Source organism: Paramisgurnus dabryanus, chromosome 10 (genome assembly GCF_030506205.2).
Source record: "Paramisgurnus dabryanus chromosome 10, PD_genome_1.1, whole genome shotgun sequence".
Taxonomy (NCBI): Eukaryota; Metazoa; Chordata; class Actinopteri; order Cypriniformes; family Cobitidae; genus Paramisgurnus; species Paramisgurnus dabryanus.
The window spans coordinates 33,124,854-33,140,339 of NC_133346.1; the positions used below are offsets into that span (position 1 = coordinate 33,124,854).

The 15,486-nt window shown below is 38.5% G+C and overlaps 1 protein-coding gene across 3 annotated transcripts; it reads left to right on the forward strand.

The window, feature by feature from the left end:
• The first annotated feature begins 1,569 nt into the window (after positions 1-1,569).
• Positions 1,570-10,217, forward strand: LOC135718193 (uncharacterized). Of its 3 annotated transcripts, none has more exons than XM_065240472.2 (2): positions 1,570-1,610; positions 4,853-10,217. In XM_065240472.2, the coding sequence occupies exon 2, from the start codon at positions 5,889-5,891 to the stop codon at positions 6,870-6,872; it is 984 nt and encodes a 327-aa protein (XP_065096544.1). In that variant the 5' UTR covers positions 1,570-1,610; positions 4,853-5,888; the 3' UTR covers positions 6,873-10,217. The 3 variants fall into 3 exon arrangements, 2 of the variants coding, with proteins under 2 accessions (XP_065096544.1, XP_065096543.1); XR_010520661.1 differs by lacking the exon at positions 1,570-1,610 and having other exon boundaries at positions 1,618-6,929; positions 7,018-10,217; XM_065240471.1 differs by lacking the exon at positions 1,570-1,610 and adding an exon at positions 1,618-2,833.
• The last annotated feature ends 5,269 nt before the right edge of the window (positions 10,218-15,486 follow it).

Genomic DNA, 15,486 nt, shown 5'->3' on the forward strand with positions numbered 1-15,486 from the left:
AAAGTGCAAGTAGGTCCTAGATTTTTACTGATGTCTTAATGCTGCTCCACAACTCTTCTATCACATGCAATTAAACTGATCTGTATCTCTCTTGCTTTTCCAGTTAAGCAAAATGATGACTTCGCTGCCTCCACCACTCCAGCTCCCCCTCCATGTCCCATCCCTGCCACACCTAATGTCAGCCCCACAGTCACCTCCACACCTGCCACCTTTTCCCTCAGCCCCACAAAAAAAGACCTGCCCAAACTGCAGGGAAAAAATATACTGCGGACTTAAAATGTGTTCATTTTGTAAACATCCACAGCCCCAACATGTCAGACTCCAAAAAAAGCTGGAAAAATTTCAAAGTCAGCAGAAGCAGTGGTTGGAATCCATGAAAAAAAAATTAAGTCTCACGTTCTTGATGATGCTGCCATTCTGGTATGTAGTTTTCCAATCATCTCATTCATCAAAAGTGTTTTATTATTTTGACATACGCAAATAAATTACTTGATATAATAACTGGTACAATATATTGCCTCACACATCCACACTATTAATAAGAATATAATTCAAGTTTACTGTTTTTTCTAAACTATTATGTCTAGGGGGTTAAAACTTTTCACATTTATCTAACAAAAAATTATGTAAAAACAATAGTTTGATTGTTTGTAGATGTTTTCTAGCTTTGATGTAACTTCAGATCAATCTTGCGGACAAATTCTGATGTAAACTCCATTTTGGTGGATATATCCAATTGATCTCTCAACCTCTCTGTTCCAGCTTGAGAAGTTGTATGCCCTTGACATGAAGCCCCTGCTGCTGATTGCACTTCCTCCTAAAATGGTGACTGAAGGAAAATTAGAACATTCCCACATCCGCATATCCTTGAAATATGAATATTAACCGTGCTTTGAATAATCATGATTTTATTATTGCATTATTAATGATTGCATTGCCTTTAATCTTAAAGATTTTAAGAATAGCTTTGAGTATTAACCTTTAGCATATAGTACTAAAGTTAGAATAGTCTAGCAGGCTTAGAGATATGATTCCATTGTATATGGGTTTTGATAGTTGACTTTTAAATGTCATGTGCAAATTTAGCAGGCTTGGAGTTTTTTCGGTATGTATGTATGTATGTGTGTTTTTTAACTTTTGCTTTGCAGAGACACCTGGGGAGAAAAACAGGATGTCGGGGCAGGGTGAAATAACGGTCATAGCTATTTATAACAGGATGAACTTCTAAAACAGAAGTACAACTTTCCATCGAACGGGTCTGGTGAACCTTTAAGAAAGAAGTAAAACTTTCCATCGAACAGGCCCCCACCAAACTGCACATATATATATTTTGGGTCAGAGGGAGAGGGAGAAGAGATCAACCGCTTCTCGGGGGATTTGTTTCTGCATTGGTGTTGTGTAAAGACAGGGACAGTTTTTGACCCAGAGCTCTGTAATATTTCATTTGAGATACTTATTAAAAATAATTTGATTTGAGTTACGTGTCTGATCTCCTCATTAAGAACATGCAGGACGATTAAAGTCCAACAATTGGTGACCCCGACGTGATGAGGAGGACTGGACATCATTGATTTTTCTTCTCGACATTCCACTTGCGCAAAATAGGAAAGGTAAGCAGATACCTGTTATATCAAAATTCTGCTTTATTTAAATGTCGTGAAGAATAATTAATGATACAATGATTATTGTCATTTTTATCTAAATTGTATATCTCAAATGAACTATTAAATGTGTCAATTAAATAAAAAGGGAAGTAACAATAATACGATTAAAATAAAATAAAAGAAAAATAGTAAAATAAAAGAAAAATAAGAATAAAAAAAAAAAACAATACAAGGAATTAATAACTGGTCCGGGACCAGGCGCGTTTGGAACGCGGAGAACGCAGAGTTGGAAACCCGGCACTGACGAGTGTCCTTAACCTCCGGGTTTAAATTCCCTGGAAAATGGTTCATTCCAGAAACTGAGGATCCGGGATCCGGACGTGGTCACGTACCACGTTTTTTAGCGTAGTAAAATTGGACGCGTGTTCCGGGAACACGTAGCGGTTTTTATTGTTTCCGCAGGATAAAATTACATTAGATTAGGATAGTGTTCTGGGAACACGTTGCGGTTGGACCGCGGGAATAAAATACAGTAGAATAGGACTTAGTGTTCTGGGAACACGTTGCGGTTGGACCGCGGGAATAAAATACAGTAGAATAGGACTTAGTGTTCTGGGAACACGTTGCGGTTGGACCGCGGGAATAAAATACAGTAGAATAGGACTTAGTGTTCTGGGAACACGTTGCGGTTGGACCGCGGGAATAAAATACAGTAGAATAGGACTTAGTGTTCTGGGAACACGTTGCGGTTGGACCGCGGGAATAGAATACAGTAGAATAAGACTTAGTGTTCTGGGAACACGTTGCGGTTGGACCGCGGGAATAGAATACAGTAGAATAGGACTTAGTGTTCTGGGAACACGTTGCGGTTGGACCGCGGGAATAGAATACAGTAGAATAGGATTTAGTGTTCTGGGAACACAGAGCGGTTGGACCGCGATACATAGAGATTGAAGTGGGTTTCATACCCGAGAAAGTGGTCAGGGACCACGGGCAACGCAGCGGTTGGACCGCATAAAGAGAAAGTGAAAGTGGTAAGAAAGCCACGAAATAGTCGAAAATACGAAGAGAATATTGGTATTTGAAAAAGTTTTATTGTAAGCAATATTGTTAAGTTGTGCTAAAGAATAGGAATTTGAAACTTACTGAAGATTGTACGAAATGGCTGCTTATTTTTAAATGTGCTGTTTATTTGCGCTGTTTGCTACCGGTATATTATCAGCTTTACTGTGAGTATATTTTAATTCAACTTCTTCTTTGGATAAATATTTTTATTGATTTTTGCTGCCAGTGAATTGCAATTCAGTGTTATCTTTTTACGAAATATTTTTGCTATTATTCAATTCCACGATTAGTACATTTTTATTCAATTTTCTATTTTTCCTATTAACAAGTTTTTACTTAATCTTATATCTTAGGTTTTAATTAAATTTTCTATTTTTCTTATTCAATTTTATTATCATTGATTTGTACTTAATTGTATATCTTAAATTTTGATTTAATTTTCTATTTTTACGAAGACATTTTATTTTGAGTCAGATTTATGATCAGTAAATTTTAATTTAGCATCCTAAAATCTGAGTATTGTCTAGATTTATTATAAGTAAAATCGTAATTCAGTTTTTATGTGTTCAATTACTAATCGTTTTACTGTAAGTGAAGTTGGAATAAAATTTCTAGTTTTAAAAGCCGTCGGATTCCGTCTTTAAAAAATTTATTGTGGTTGCAATTTACTGTCAGCAAATTTTAACTCAATTTGTAGAAAAGCATATTTTATATCCTGTGTATATTGTATTTTACTATTGTGTGTATTTGGGGGATTTTGTTTAGTATTATTTCATTTACACGGTACAAGCGTAGACGGATCCAGTTTTTATTTTGTTTTATTGATGTGAATGTGTGATTCTCCGGAGTTGTCTAGTGTTATTTCATGTTTAAAGGAGTAGACGTTTCTGCAGTATATTTTATGTTTATTGTATTTTAGTGTGGATGTCCATTTTCTTATTTCATTCCGGGGTGTGACTCGGGAAGAAAGAGTAGTTTCTTTATACTTGATTTCAAAATAAATTGAAATGGATATTTGTTCTCGGTGAATTGATTACAAGAAGAGATTGTTTCATTTCTAACAAGATTTAAGAGTAAGGAAGAGAAAACTGTGAACTTCTCAGCTCGGAGCGTAATTTAGTTTCACTTTAGAAGCTGTGCTCTCATTCTGCTTCCTTTCCGTGACGGGCTGGTAGTTTTACTTTCATTTTGAAGAAAAATACAACTGAAAGAAGTTATATGTTATAGATTGTCAAAGCCGAAAAGGGCGTACGGAAGAGAAATACACCCAGTCCGAGAGAGATAATAGACGAAAAGTGTAGAAGTAGAGAGATTCAAACGATTACTGATATTTAATAATTTCGATTGCAGTAGTGGAACAGGGTTTAATAGAACTCAGCCGACTTTGTCTGAAACTAAGCCGTGGTTATCATAAAAGCATATGGTGCCTGTGAATTGATTGAGACGCGTATTGGATGCATTGTTTCGAGCCGTAATAAGAATATTGTAACTTTCAGGAAAACTTTAGAAAATTAGTGAGATCAGCAAGAGATTTGAGAAGTGCTGGTTGTTTTATGGAAATTGACATTTGAACGTGTGATAAGAAATAGATGTTATTGATGTGAACTTTAATTTCAATTTTGACAAGTATTGAAGGCCCTTACATTTTTTATTTTGGCAAAGCTTATTTGTAGTTTCTAATTTTAACAAGTATTACACAATATTGAATTTTTATTTTTGATAAATTTTGTTTTTTACTTTAACCAGCATTGCATATTCTTACATTTTAATTTTGATAAATTTTATTTTTTAACTTTAACCAGTATGACATATTGTTACATTTTTTAACTTTGATAGATGTTGTTTTTTAATACGTCCTAAATATCATTTCATTTTTGAGATTTTAAATTTCTAATTTGACAAGTTTTATAGAATGAATGTAGTTTGAATTCTGACAGGAGTTACATATTGCCAGATTGAATTTGATTTAAGTTTTGACAACATCTTGAATCCTTTTTAACCGTCATCAAGCAAGAGTTGAATACCATTACATTTTCATTTCAAGAAGAAGTAACAATACTGAATTTTATTGTCTGGCAATAGTATTAAAGTGAACTTTAATTTTAATAAGAAGAGGTGATTGTTGTTCGTTTGACTAAGAAAACACAGAAAATAATTTTGTGAGAATTTTTGTGTATTTACAGAAGGACTGACAGCAAATAACATTGAGAGGAAGAATAAACGAGATATTCAGGGTAAGACATATTTTAGTGGAAGATAACATGAAGACTCTTAAAGAGCAATGGGAGGCAGCCGTAGAACAGCTTTTGAGTGGGTTAGAAGAAAGAGAAAGGCTCAAAAAGACTCAGAAATTGCAAGAAATGTATGAAGAATGGAAACAACTTAAGGGTTACGAAGATAGGACGAAGACAAATTTGAAAGAGCAAGTAATTGTTCAAGAAAGTGAAGCGCACAGGAAGTTTCAGAGAGAGGACAAAAAGGAAGTGGGGTTTCTAGCTAGAAAGAAGCATGACAAGGAAGTGAAGAGACTACGTGAAGAGTTTCATTTGTGGCATAGTATGGCAGTTAGTTGTGTGGCTTTGGTACAGTTGGATAGAGAGAGACAAGAGACAGAAAAGAAAGTAGAAATAAAAAAGAGTGACCTTAAAGAGAAGGAAGCAAACAAAATTCAAGAGGGGAGGGAAATAGCATCCATATATCCAGCACTGCCACCCACTGCTCCACCTCCATATGCCCCGCCCCATACACAGTTGCCAGTATTTGAAGTACAAAAGGGTGTGTTGGACATGGAGCAGCGGGAGGGAAATCGCTGGAAAATAAAATCAGGGAAATTAAATTTAATAACAGAAAACGAGACAGAGGAGAGAGAAATAGCACGAGAAACAGCTGAATTGATGAGAACACATAGAGAGCAAGCGGCACAGGCAGAACAGAAGATGGCAGCTCTGGAGAAAGAACTGAGGGAACAATGGAATAGCGTAGTACAGGAAAGGACATTTCAACCCGGAGCACAAAGCACCCCAGGAGAAACATTGAGTAGCAGATTCATAACAGTGGACGAGACTGGGAGTCAGATAGAGGTTGAAGAACAGGGAACATATCCAGTTGAAATATGAACAGGAATGTAGGGAACTACATCTCATTCGTAGGGTACCTAATATCTGCCCCCTAGTGGAGACAATTGGAAAGGTAGAATACAAACCATGGTCATTCACAGACATGGGAGCTATCCTTGCAAAGCTACCTCATATCACGAGTGGTGGGGGTAAATGGATAGGGAAGGTAATAACTTTGACACAAGGGCATACGTTGGCGATCGGAGACCTTAGAGCATTATTGGGACAGGTACTGACTGTAGGACAGATTACGGAAATTGAGCGAGAGGCAGGAACGGTAGGATTATATGATGACTATCCATACTGTCGAGTTGCATCAGATTGGGGAAAGGCACTGCGAAAGCTGTACCCAGCGCCAGCAGGCACCCTTTACAATATAAAATTTTCTCCAAAAGGGGAAGAAACAGCAGCAGCATATCTGAGTCGATGCAAAGGAGAGTGGGAAGAGCAAACAGGGGCTCATCCACATTCAGATAGAATACAGGAACAGATGTTCAGAGCTGCTGTATTGGAAGGGACTCCTAAATCTGTACAGGATGAAATAAAAGCCAACCCCGACTTACCAGGTGCTTTATGTGAGGTTTGGGAACGACATTTCCTTCATCACATGTCTAGGGCGAACGAAAAAGAAAAGGTAGGGGAAGTAGAGGAATTGAAAAAACAGTTGCTAAAATTACAGTTGCAGGAAGCAAGATCTAAATTAAATGAAGAAAAAGGGAAAAAGAAGGATATACAAATGGTAGTTCAGGAGATGAAAGCCCCTCCAAGATATAACAAAGAACAGGAAGCTGACCCATCAAATGTTATATGGGAGAGAACCACCCAAAGACCAATGTATTACTCCAATAGAGGTAGGGGTGGGGATTACAATAGGGGGAGGGGAAGAGTGCAGTATCGGGAAGGGTGTTTCCGTTGTGGTCGTCCGGGACACTTCGTCCGTGATTGTCGGCAACCTGAACTCGGAGCCCAACAGAGACCGTCTCGGGGCAGAGGCCATAACCCACACATGGCCCCTAACGTGGAAAAAGCACCACGACCACACTCGCAGTACCCTTTGTCCACTGGAGGGGAAAGGGAGTGGTACTGAGACAGCCCACGGAACGACCTCAGCAGGGTCAGGGCGGAACCCTTGCTGACTTTGGAGGTAAACACACGTCCTGTTGAATTCCTGGTGGATACTGGGGCAACATACTCCACACTGAACTTTGAACTTCCAAAAAATCTTATTTCAGACGAAACCACTGAAGTAAGGGGGTTTTCCGGGGCTATAACTAGACTGCCATTCTCCAAAGAACTCACAGTGCAGTGCATGAAAAAACAATCACTGACTCACTCTTTTCTGCTGTCATATTCCTCACCGACAAATTTGTTGGGAAGAGACTTGCTAGTGAAACTTGGAGCTGAAATCCTATGCAGCCCGGAGGGGATTATAGTAACTGTGAAAAATGGTATCACCATGAACTGTTCCATCATGTCCACAATGAGAACACATGGACAATGGTTACTTTCTGCAAACACCTCTCCACAGGGAGCTGACATTTACTGGGGGAGGGTGCTTCTGGGGGACACAGGTAACACCCTGAAAGATCTGTACTCTCAATGGGAACCTTGGATATTGTCATTAGCGCCATACACCCAGCTAATAGATCCACTGCATGTCACTCTGTTTTATGATAGAACACAAGAGTACTGGTACCAAGAACAATTTGATAACATTGCAGGAGAACAGTGGGAAATTTTTGGGGCAGGAATACTGATAGGCAAAGAGGGAGTGGCAGGTATTGTAGAACTTACCCCCGAACAGGAACAATGGTATAAAATGAGGGAAGAGGCATCACCCCATATATCATTGTTAGTACACCCCCAACACCAAGCTAAAGATCTAGGACCAATGGTAAAGAAGGGAATACACTTAACAGATTGGAGGGAAACCCAACTTCCTGGTGTAAAATATTCATCTAGCTCAGGGTATTATTTGATCACACAGGAAACAAAAGACACTGTAGTGTTGGAACACGAATGGCTCACAAGATGGCATGGTAGGGAGAAAAGTGATCATGAAGATGCTGAAACAATGTTGAAAAGTTTGCCCGACCAGTTATGGACTCAGAGTCCCACAGATGTAGGGTTTTGTAAAAATTACCCAGAAATTTCGTTCGAGCTGACATGTGATGATCCAATTTGGAGGCCTCAGTATAAGCACAAACCAAAGGCAGAGGAAGGTATCAAAGATACCATTGAAGGTTTGTTAACCGCAGGGGTTTTAGAGTATGCTGATTCCAATTGAAACACACCCATTCTGCCTGTGGAAAGACAAAACACAGGAAAATTCAGAATGGCACATGATTTGAGAACAATCAATCAAATCATGAAAACTCCAACTTTACCTGTTCCAAACCCATACACTTCTCTGAATGAAATCACTCAAAATCAATCATGGTATACTTGCATCTATCTCGCTAATGCTTTCTTCTGTTTACCCCTTGCAGAGCATGTGAGAAACATTGTTTGACCATACTCACCGGACAATCTGTGGTAGCTTTTGTGAATTCGTCATCATTTACATTTTCCACTCTGAGACAAAGAAAGTTGGAAAACTGTCTCGCACAACCAAATTTGGTTTTCACGCATGAGGGCATAAACATGGCCTCATATTGGACAGAAGGAGAACCCCATGACTGTTGTATGACCGTGGAAAGGGAAGAGAAAATTAGACCAGATTTGTTGACAAAAATCATTCCAGAGGGAGTTATGGTGTTTTCAGATGGATGCTGTTTCAGAGATTCGAATGCAACACTGAGGTCAGGAATAGGTATTGCAGCACTGGAAGAGGAAGACATTGAAATATTGATAGCAGAACCTTTACAGGGACATCAGTCAGCTCAGAGAGCAGAAATTGTGGCAATGACAAAGGCGCTAGAGTGGGGAGAAGGAAAAATAATTAACCTTTTTAGTGACTCTACCTATGCAGTGGGTGCAGTTGTAACAGAATTGCCTAAGTGGAAAAGATGTGGTTTTATGGCAGCTAACAACAAACCTATTAAACATCAGGAAGACATCATAGCATTAGCAACAGCTATTATGAAACCCAAGCAGGTGGCGATCATAAAATGTAAAGGTCATGATACCAGTAACTGAGATGCGGCACAAGGTAACCAGATAGGACATGGCGGCAAAGCAAGGTGCAGGGTACATTACACAAATGGTGTTACAAGATGCGGAACAGGAAGGTACCAATAACATTTTACCTGACCCAGACATAGCAGTAGAACAACACAAAGCCTCACCTGAGGAAAAATCTATGTGGCTTCACAAAGGGGCGGTACATTTAGACAATGGCTGGGTGGGACCTGACGTAAACTAGTTATTCCACCTAGTATGATAGAACCCCTTATCACTCAAGCACACACCCCCTAACATGTTGGAATCAAACAAACCATTTCCAATCTTAACCAGTGGTGGCACCAATACCTGGCTGCTACAGTTAAAGAATTTATCGCTAACTGCAGGGTGTGCTCCATACACAATGTACGTGCTGGAGTGAAATGTGCCGCAGGAGTCTTCCCGCCACGGGGACCTGGTGAGGAAGTGGTTATCGATTACACAGACCTGGGGGAGAGAGTGGAAGGTAAACGTTATCTTTTAGTTTTCATGAATGTGTTTTCAGGTTGGCCAAAGGAGTGGCCCACGGGGAAGGAAGATTCGATTTCGGTGATTAAGTGTTTGATTAACCAATAAATTCCGCGTTACGGTTTTCTGCTAATAAATCGCTCAGACAACGGTACACATTTTAAGAATGCGGATTTACAAAAGGTTGAGAGTGCACTGGGATTGCGTTTCCGTTTCGGGACCGTATACCATCCTAAATGACAGGGAAAAGTTAAACGTATGAATCTTAACCGCATGACCTCATTTAAACCATTTGAACTTCTGACGGGTCGTTCATTTCCTGGTCCGTTCAACCCAGTGCACCCTGAACAAATAAAAATCTTGATCACAGAACATAATTAACCAAACTGAATGATATTGTTTCAAGTTTTTCCAAACAGAAAACCATCTCTCATGCACATCTCTCCAGATGCAGAAATCAATAATTGGCGGATTGGGTGCTCCTAAGGGATATGGTAAGATTGGACCTGCAGGAACTGCAGGACCAAAAGGGGGAATCCAACACAGGGGAACAACAGCAGGTTGACATTTCTCAAAAGAACACAAAAGTAACACACAAAGAACTAAAGGGGGACTTATTAAACAGTCCAGAACATGAACTCAAAAAACACTGTGAAGAACAAAGGGTAAAAAAGTTGGCTATACCTAGGATTGGGTGTGGTTTGGACAGACTAGAGTGGGAAAAAGTAAGGGATTTAATCAAAGAAGAGGTCCAAAACACAGAAATAATCATTACTGTGTATGTAAGGGAATAATAAGTGAAAAAAGGTAAAAGTATTTTACTATTTTTTAAATATTTTACATTTTTATTTTGATATTTTTCAGATATTTTCCATTTTGAGAGTTTTTAAATATTTTACGTTTTTCTATTTCATGATTTTCAAATATTTGACACTTTTCTATTTTCAGATTTTAAGATTTCACATTTCAATATTTTACAACTTCCAAGTATTTTACAATTTACTATTTTTGGTGGTTTTTAAAGGTGTTACATTTGATCATTTTCATGAGTTTCAAGTATTTTACACGTGACTGTTTTTGAGCATTTCAAAAATTTTACATTTTTCTACATATTGTGATTTTTCAAGGGTTTTGCATTTTACAATATTTTATGATTTTCAAAGGACTTACATTTTAATATATCCTTTTGTGAGCATTGTTGAAAATATTTTGATGACATATATTCTTTCAGGGGTATTTTCGGAGACATCATAACATCGTTTTGCATTTTTTATAGATTATTTTACAAGGACATTTTGAAGATATTTTACAATTATTTTGAATTAACATAGATTCTTTTGCTATAGTGTTGTGTTTGACAGTTTTACTTTTAACGTGTGTGTTTTGAAATTATTTCACATCCAGTTTGACTATATTTTACAGCCTTCATCTATATCTTTACAAATGTTTCATAATTCTTTTATTTCTGGGATATTTTACATTTTTATTAATTGACAGTTTTAGAGGAGTATTTACTATATTTTGGTTATATTTGAGTGTGTGGAGGATAAACTTTTGCTATATTTTACAGGACGTTTATAATACATGTTCACCAAATATTTCACAGTTCTTTTATGATAATCTATAAGGTTTAATAATAAGAGGTGCACGAAGATAATGTATATTGTATAAGGTTTGTGCCTATCTTCTTAAAATATTTTCAAGCAGAGATAAGATTTACAAGAATTCATATATTTGCGGTAGTGCCTGTTTAAAATAAATAAACAAATAACTAATCTGACAAAAATTCAGGAATCGATAACCCATTCAATAGCTGGATGACAAAATGGTTTGGGCAATACAGTGCGCTGATCACTTCATTATTAATGTCCATCGCAGTGGCCGCGGCGATACTTGTAACCTGCGGGTGTTGTTGTATTCCATGTATCAGATCTTTGTGTAACAGGTGGATCGTGAAGACGGTGGAGGGGAAGGATCCTCCACCGTATCAGATGCCACTGCTGGGAGCAGTAGGGCTAAACGAAGAAGAACCAAAGGAGGAGGAGTCAGAGGTTGATCTCCTGTAAAGGAGATCAAAAGGGGGAATGAAGGAAAATTAGAACATTCCCACATCCGCATATCCTTGAAATATGAATATTAACCGTGCTTTGAATAATCATGATTTTATTATTGCATTATTAATGATTGCATTGCCTTTAATCTTAAAGATTTTAAGAATAGCTTTGAGTATTAACCTTTAGCATATAGTACTAAAGTTAGAATAGTCTAGCAGGCTTAGAGATATGATTCCATTGTATATGGGTTTTGATAGTTGACTTTTAAATGTCATGTGCAAATTTAGCAGGCTTGGAGTTTTTTCGGTATGTATGTATGTATGTGTGTTTTTTAACTTTTGCTTTGCAGAGACACCTGGGGAGAAAAACAGGATGTCGGGGCAGGGTGAAATAACGGTCATAGCTATTTATAACAGGATGAACTTCTAAAACAGAAGTACAACTTTCCATCGAACGGGTCTGGTGAACCTTTAAGAAAGAAGTAAAACGTTCCATCGAACAGGCCCCCACCAAACTGCACATATATATATTTTGGGTCAGAGGGAGAGGGAGAAGAGATCAACCGCTTCTCGGGGGATTTGTTTCTGCATTGGTGTTGTGTAAAGACAGGGACAGTTTTTGACCCAGAGCTCTGTAATATTTCATTTGAGATACTTATTAAAAATAATTTGATTTGAGTTACGTGTCTGATCTCCTCATTAAGAACATGCAGGACGATTAAAGTCCAACATGACAGGGATGAACACGTACAAGACTAAGGGTGTTTTCACATATACACTGTTTAGGTCGGCCCAAATGACGTGTCGCTCCGAGTACGGTGCGTTTGGGTCAGTGTGAACAGGTGGTCTCGGAGCGGTCTTGCCGAACTCTGGGGCGACCCACCTGTGGTGTGAACACTGCTGGATTCGGGCCGAATTAAATACAGGAAGTTCTCCACATGTTCGAGCCACTGGGCTTTCGTTGTGACGTGAGCCGGGTGTCATATTGTGGGTTAACAACAAACAAGCCAATCGTGGTCCGTTGCATAGAGATTCGCTGTCTCCTTTACATTTGAGCTGATGATTTTATAAATGCATAGCTGTCCTCCACACACAAATAGTGACATTACGGGCTTTTTAGCAAACGGCTCCGTGAGAAAGGCTTTAATAGAACAGCTACGCAATTTCGCGTTAAAGCAAAGAAACTTTGCAAAGACGTGCATCGTTTATCTCCACATCTTGATAGCTGCGCTCTCCCTGTCAGGCTGGTTGTCGTGGAAACGTGGGGGTGGTCATGAGACGGTAAGAGCTGTCAGAGACCAATGACAGCGCTGACCGTTGTCACATGGTGTACGGTGCGTCATTTCGAGTAAAGTAAAAAATATATATATATGTGAACACTGACCGCACTAACTGAAAAATGATACAATGTATTTTGGTGCGCTCCGAGGCCGCACCACGGTGCGCACCAGAGTATGTGAGCGGAGTGGAGTGGAAAGAATTTGCGCTCCTCGCTCAAAGCATTTCATAATTACTCCGCTCAAGCTCCGCTCCGCGTATACAATTTTCCGCTCCTCGCTCGCTCCCCGCGCCGTCCTTACTTATGTATCGCTCCGTTTTCGCTCTACGGCAAATTTTTATTCTTTAAAAAAAAAAAGAATATGCAGTACTAATAGAAGAACATCATATATTTATTGGAATTTGAAACACTAGCTAATATTAGCCCAAATTATCATTAGCTCAATTTTAAACAAAGCACAACGAAAAATGTGTTGAAATTAAATAAATTAAATGAAAAACCTCAAATAAAATAAATTATCAAAAGAAAAACATTACATTAAATAAAAGAAATTAATCACAAACTAAAATATTGATTTAAACAAATAGCCAAACGTAAAAATATAGGGCTACTGCCTTAAGCCAACTTCTATAGGCTATTAATTATAGAACTATTCTGAACAAATGAAAAAATTAAAAACCTCATATAAAATAAATTATCAAACGAAAAACATTACATTAAATAAAATAAATAAATCACAAACTAAAATATTAATTTAGACAAATAGCCAAACGAAAAAATATAGGCAGTCTACTGCCTTCACTTTTAGCCAACTTATATTAATACTATTCTGAACAAATTAATAAATTAAAAACTACTAGAACTATTCTGAACAGAACAAATGCTATAGCTGGTTAAACATATATTTTTTAAAACTATATCTCCAATGCTGCATTCACTTTAAGAAAAACAAGCTTTTGCAGAGTGGCAGGTGCCAAGCACATGCGATTATTGCTGGACATCAAACCAGCAATAGAAAACACCCTTTCCACGCTTGCTGAGCCACTGGGAACGCTGAATATGCGTCTTGCAATTTGTGAAAGTTGTGGCAGTACAGTAGAGTTTTCCTTCCAGAAGCAAAGGACGTCCACTTCGGTGTTCAATCTTGGCATTTCAAGGTATTGCTCGACTTCTCCTTTTACATCTAGTGTTGTTGTAGAAGAGGAATGTCTCACAGTTGCGTATGAATGGAACATTGACTTGACTTTTTTGCGCTCGATGGCACAGGGTTTGGGACCTCTGGGTCAGACTCCAGGACCGTCACAGGGTCTGTGACAAGGGAAGGGGATGTTAGTTTTTTATTCACACTGCAGATAAGTTCTGTTTGACGAACTAACAACTCCCGGATTTCAATCTGTTTGCCTTGAACCTACAGGAACAATAAAATTAGCTATGATTATTTGCCATTTTGAATAATAATAATAATAATAATTAATATAATAATAATTATTATTATAGAGTTATATAGAGTACATACAGGATATGAAAACTCTATATAACTCTATAATTACTATACTATGTACTGTATTATTTTTGTTGATTAGTATATACTGTTTTCTTTTAATAAAACCATGATTTTATTTCTGAATGCTTTGTGTAATGAATTACTTTTTCATCTCTTGCAATCCACTCGTTCTTGAAGCGTGGATCTAATAATGCAGCCAATATAACGTGGGTGTCATCATAAAACCTTTCATAACGAGTCGAAAAGTTTTCAGCTAGTTTCTGCGAATGCGGCTATTTCCAGTGACGTGTCACTGGAAACACCAGACATCATTCTGTGTATTTCCGCAACTGCCGGTAAGATCATGCCCAGGTTTCCCAGTTCTTTTTGTAAACTATCGGTCAGTTCAGCAAATGGTGTGAGTACTCCCACTAAGCCTTAAAGAATGAGGACATCATTGCATGTGATTTTCCCATCATCTGTGATCGATGTCAGCCTGTTTTGCCACAGCGTGTCCTTCTCCAACATTTTCAGCACCGACTCGATCATCCGTAACTGACTGTTCCATCTGGTTGCGCATGCAGTTGTGGGACGAACACCTAATTTGTCGATTTCCTCTGTGTTCAGTGTGCTTTTTCTGACTGTTTTGACTACTTTACCAACCTTGTTGATTATTGAATTAATGGGACCGTGCTTCCCGATTGCGTCTTTAATTGCCAGTTGGAGTAAGTGGATCGGACATCTCAGGTGAAGATTTGATTTTGTGACGTAGTGCTCTACCATCATGTTCAATTGGATGGCCAGCTGGTCTGCATGAAGCTGGAGGAGTGCAACATCTGGAGCATCACTCTCTGTCTCCGCGTCCCCGACATCTTGGTCCAGCTGATCGCCGAATTCGCTGAAACCAGGCAGAGTGAAGGCTTTTACCATATTGCTGGCGCTATCAGTTACTACTCTGATCACACCACGTTGGACATTCCAGTGTCTCAGGACCTCCTCATATTTTTCATAAATGTGCTTTGCTGTGTGGTGTCCCTGAATGTGCTCACAACTAAGCAGAACAGTGTGACCTTTAAAGTTTTCATCTATGAAACTGCCCACGATTCCCAGAAAACTGTGACCCCGTCGGCTCGTCCAAATATCAAGGGCTACTGAGAGTCCATTGCAGTTCTGTAGTAGATTCTGCAATTTATTCTCCAACTCGAGTAAAGCGTGTGGCATGAGTGTGTCACGGACTGTGCTGTAGCAAGGTGGGG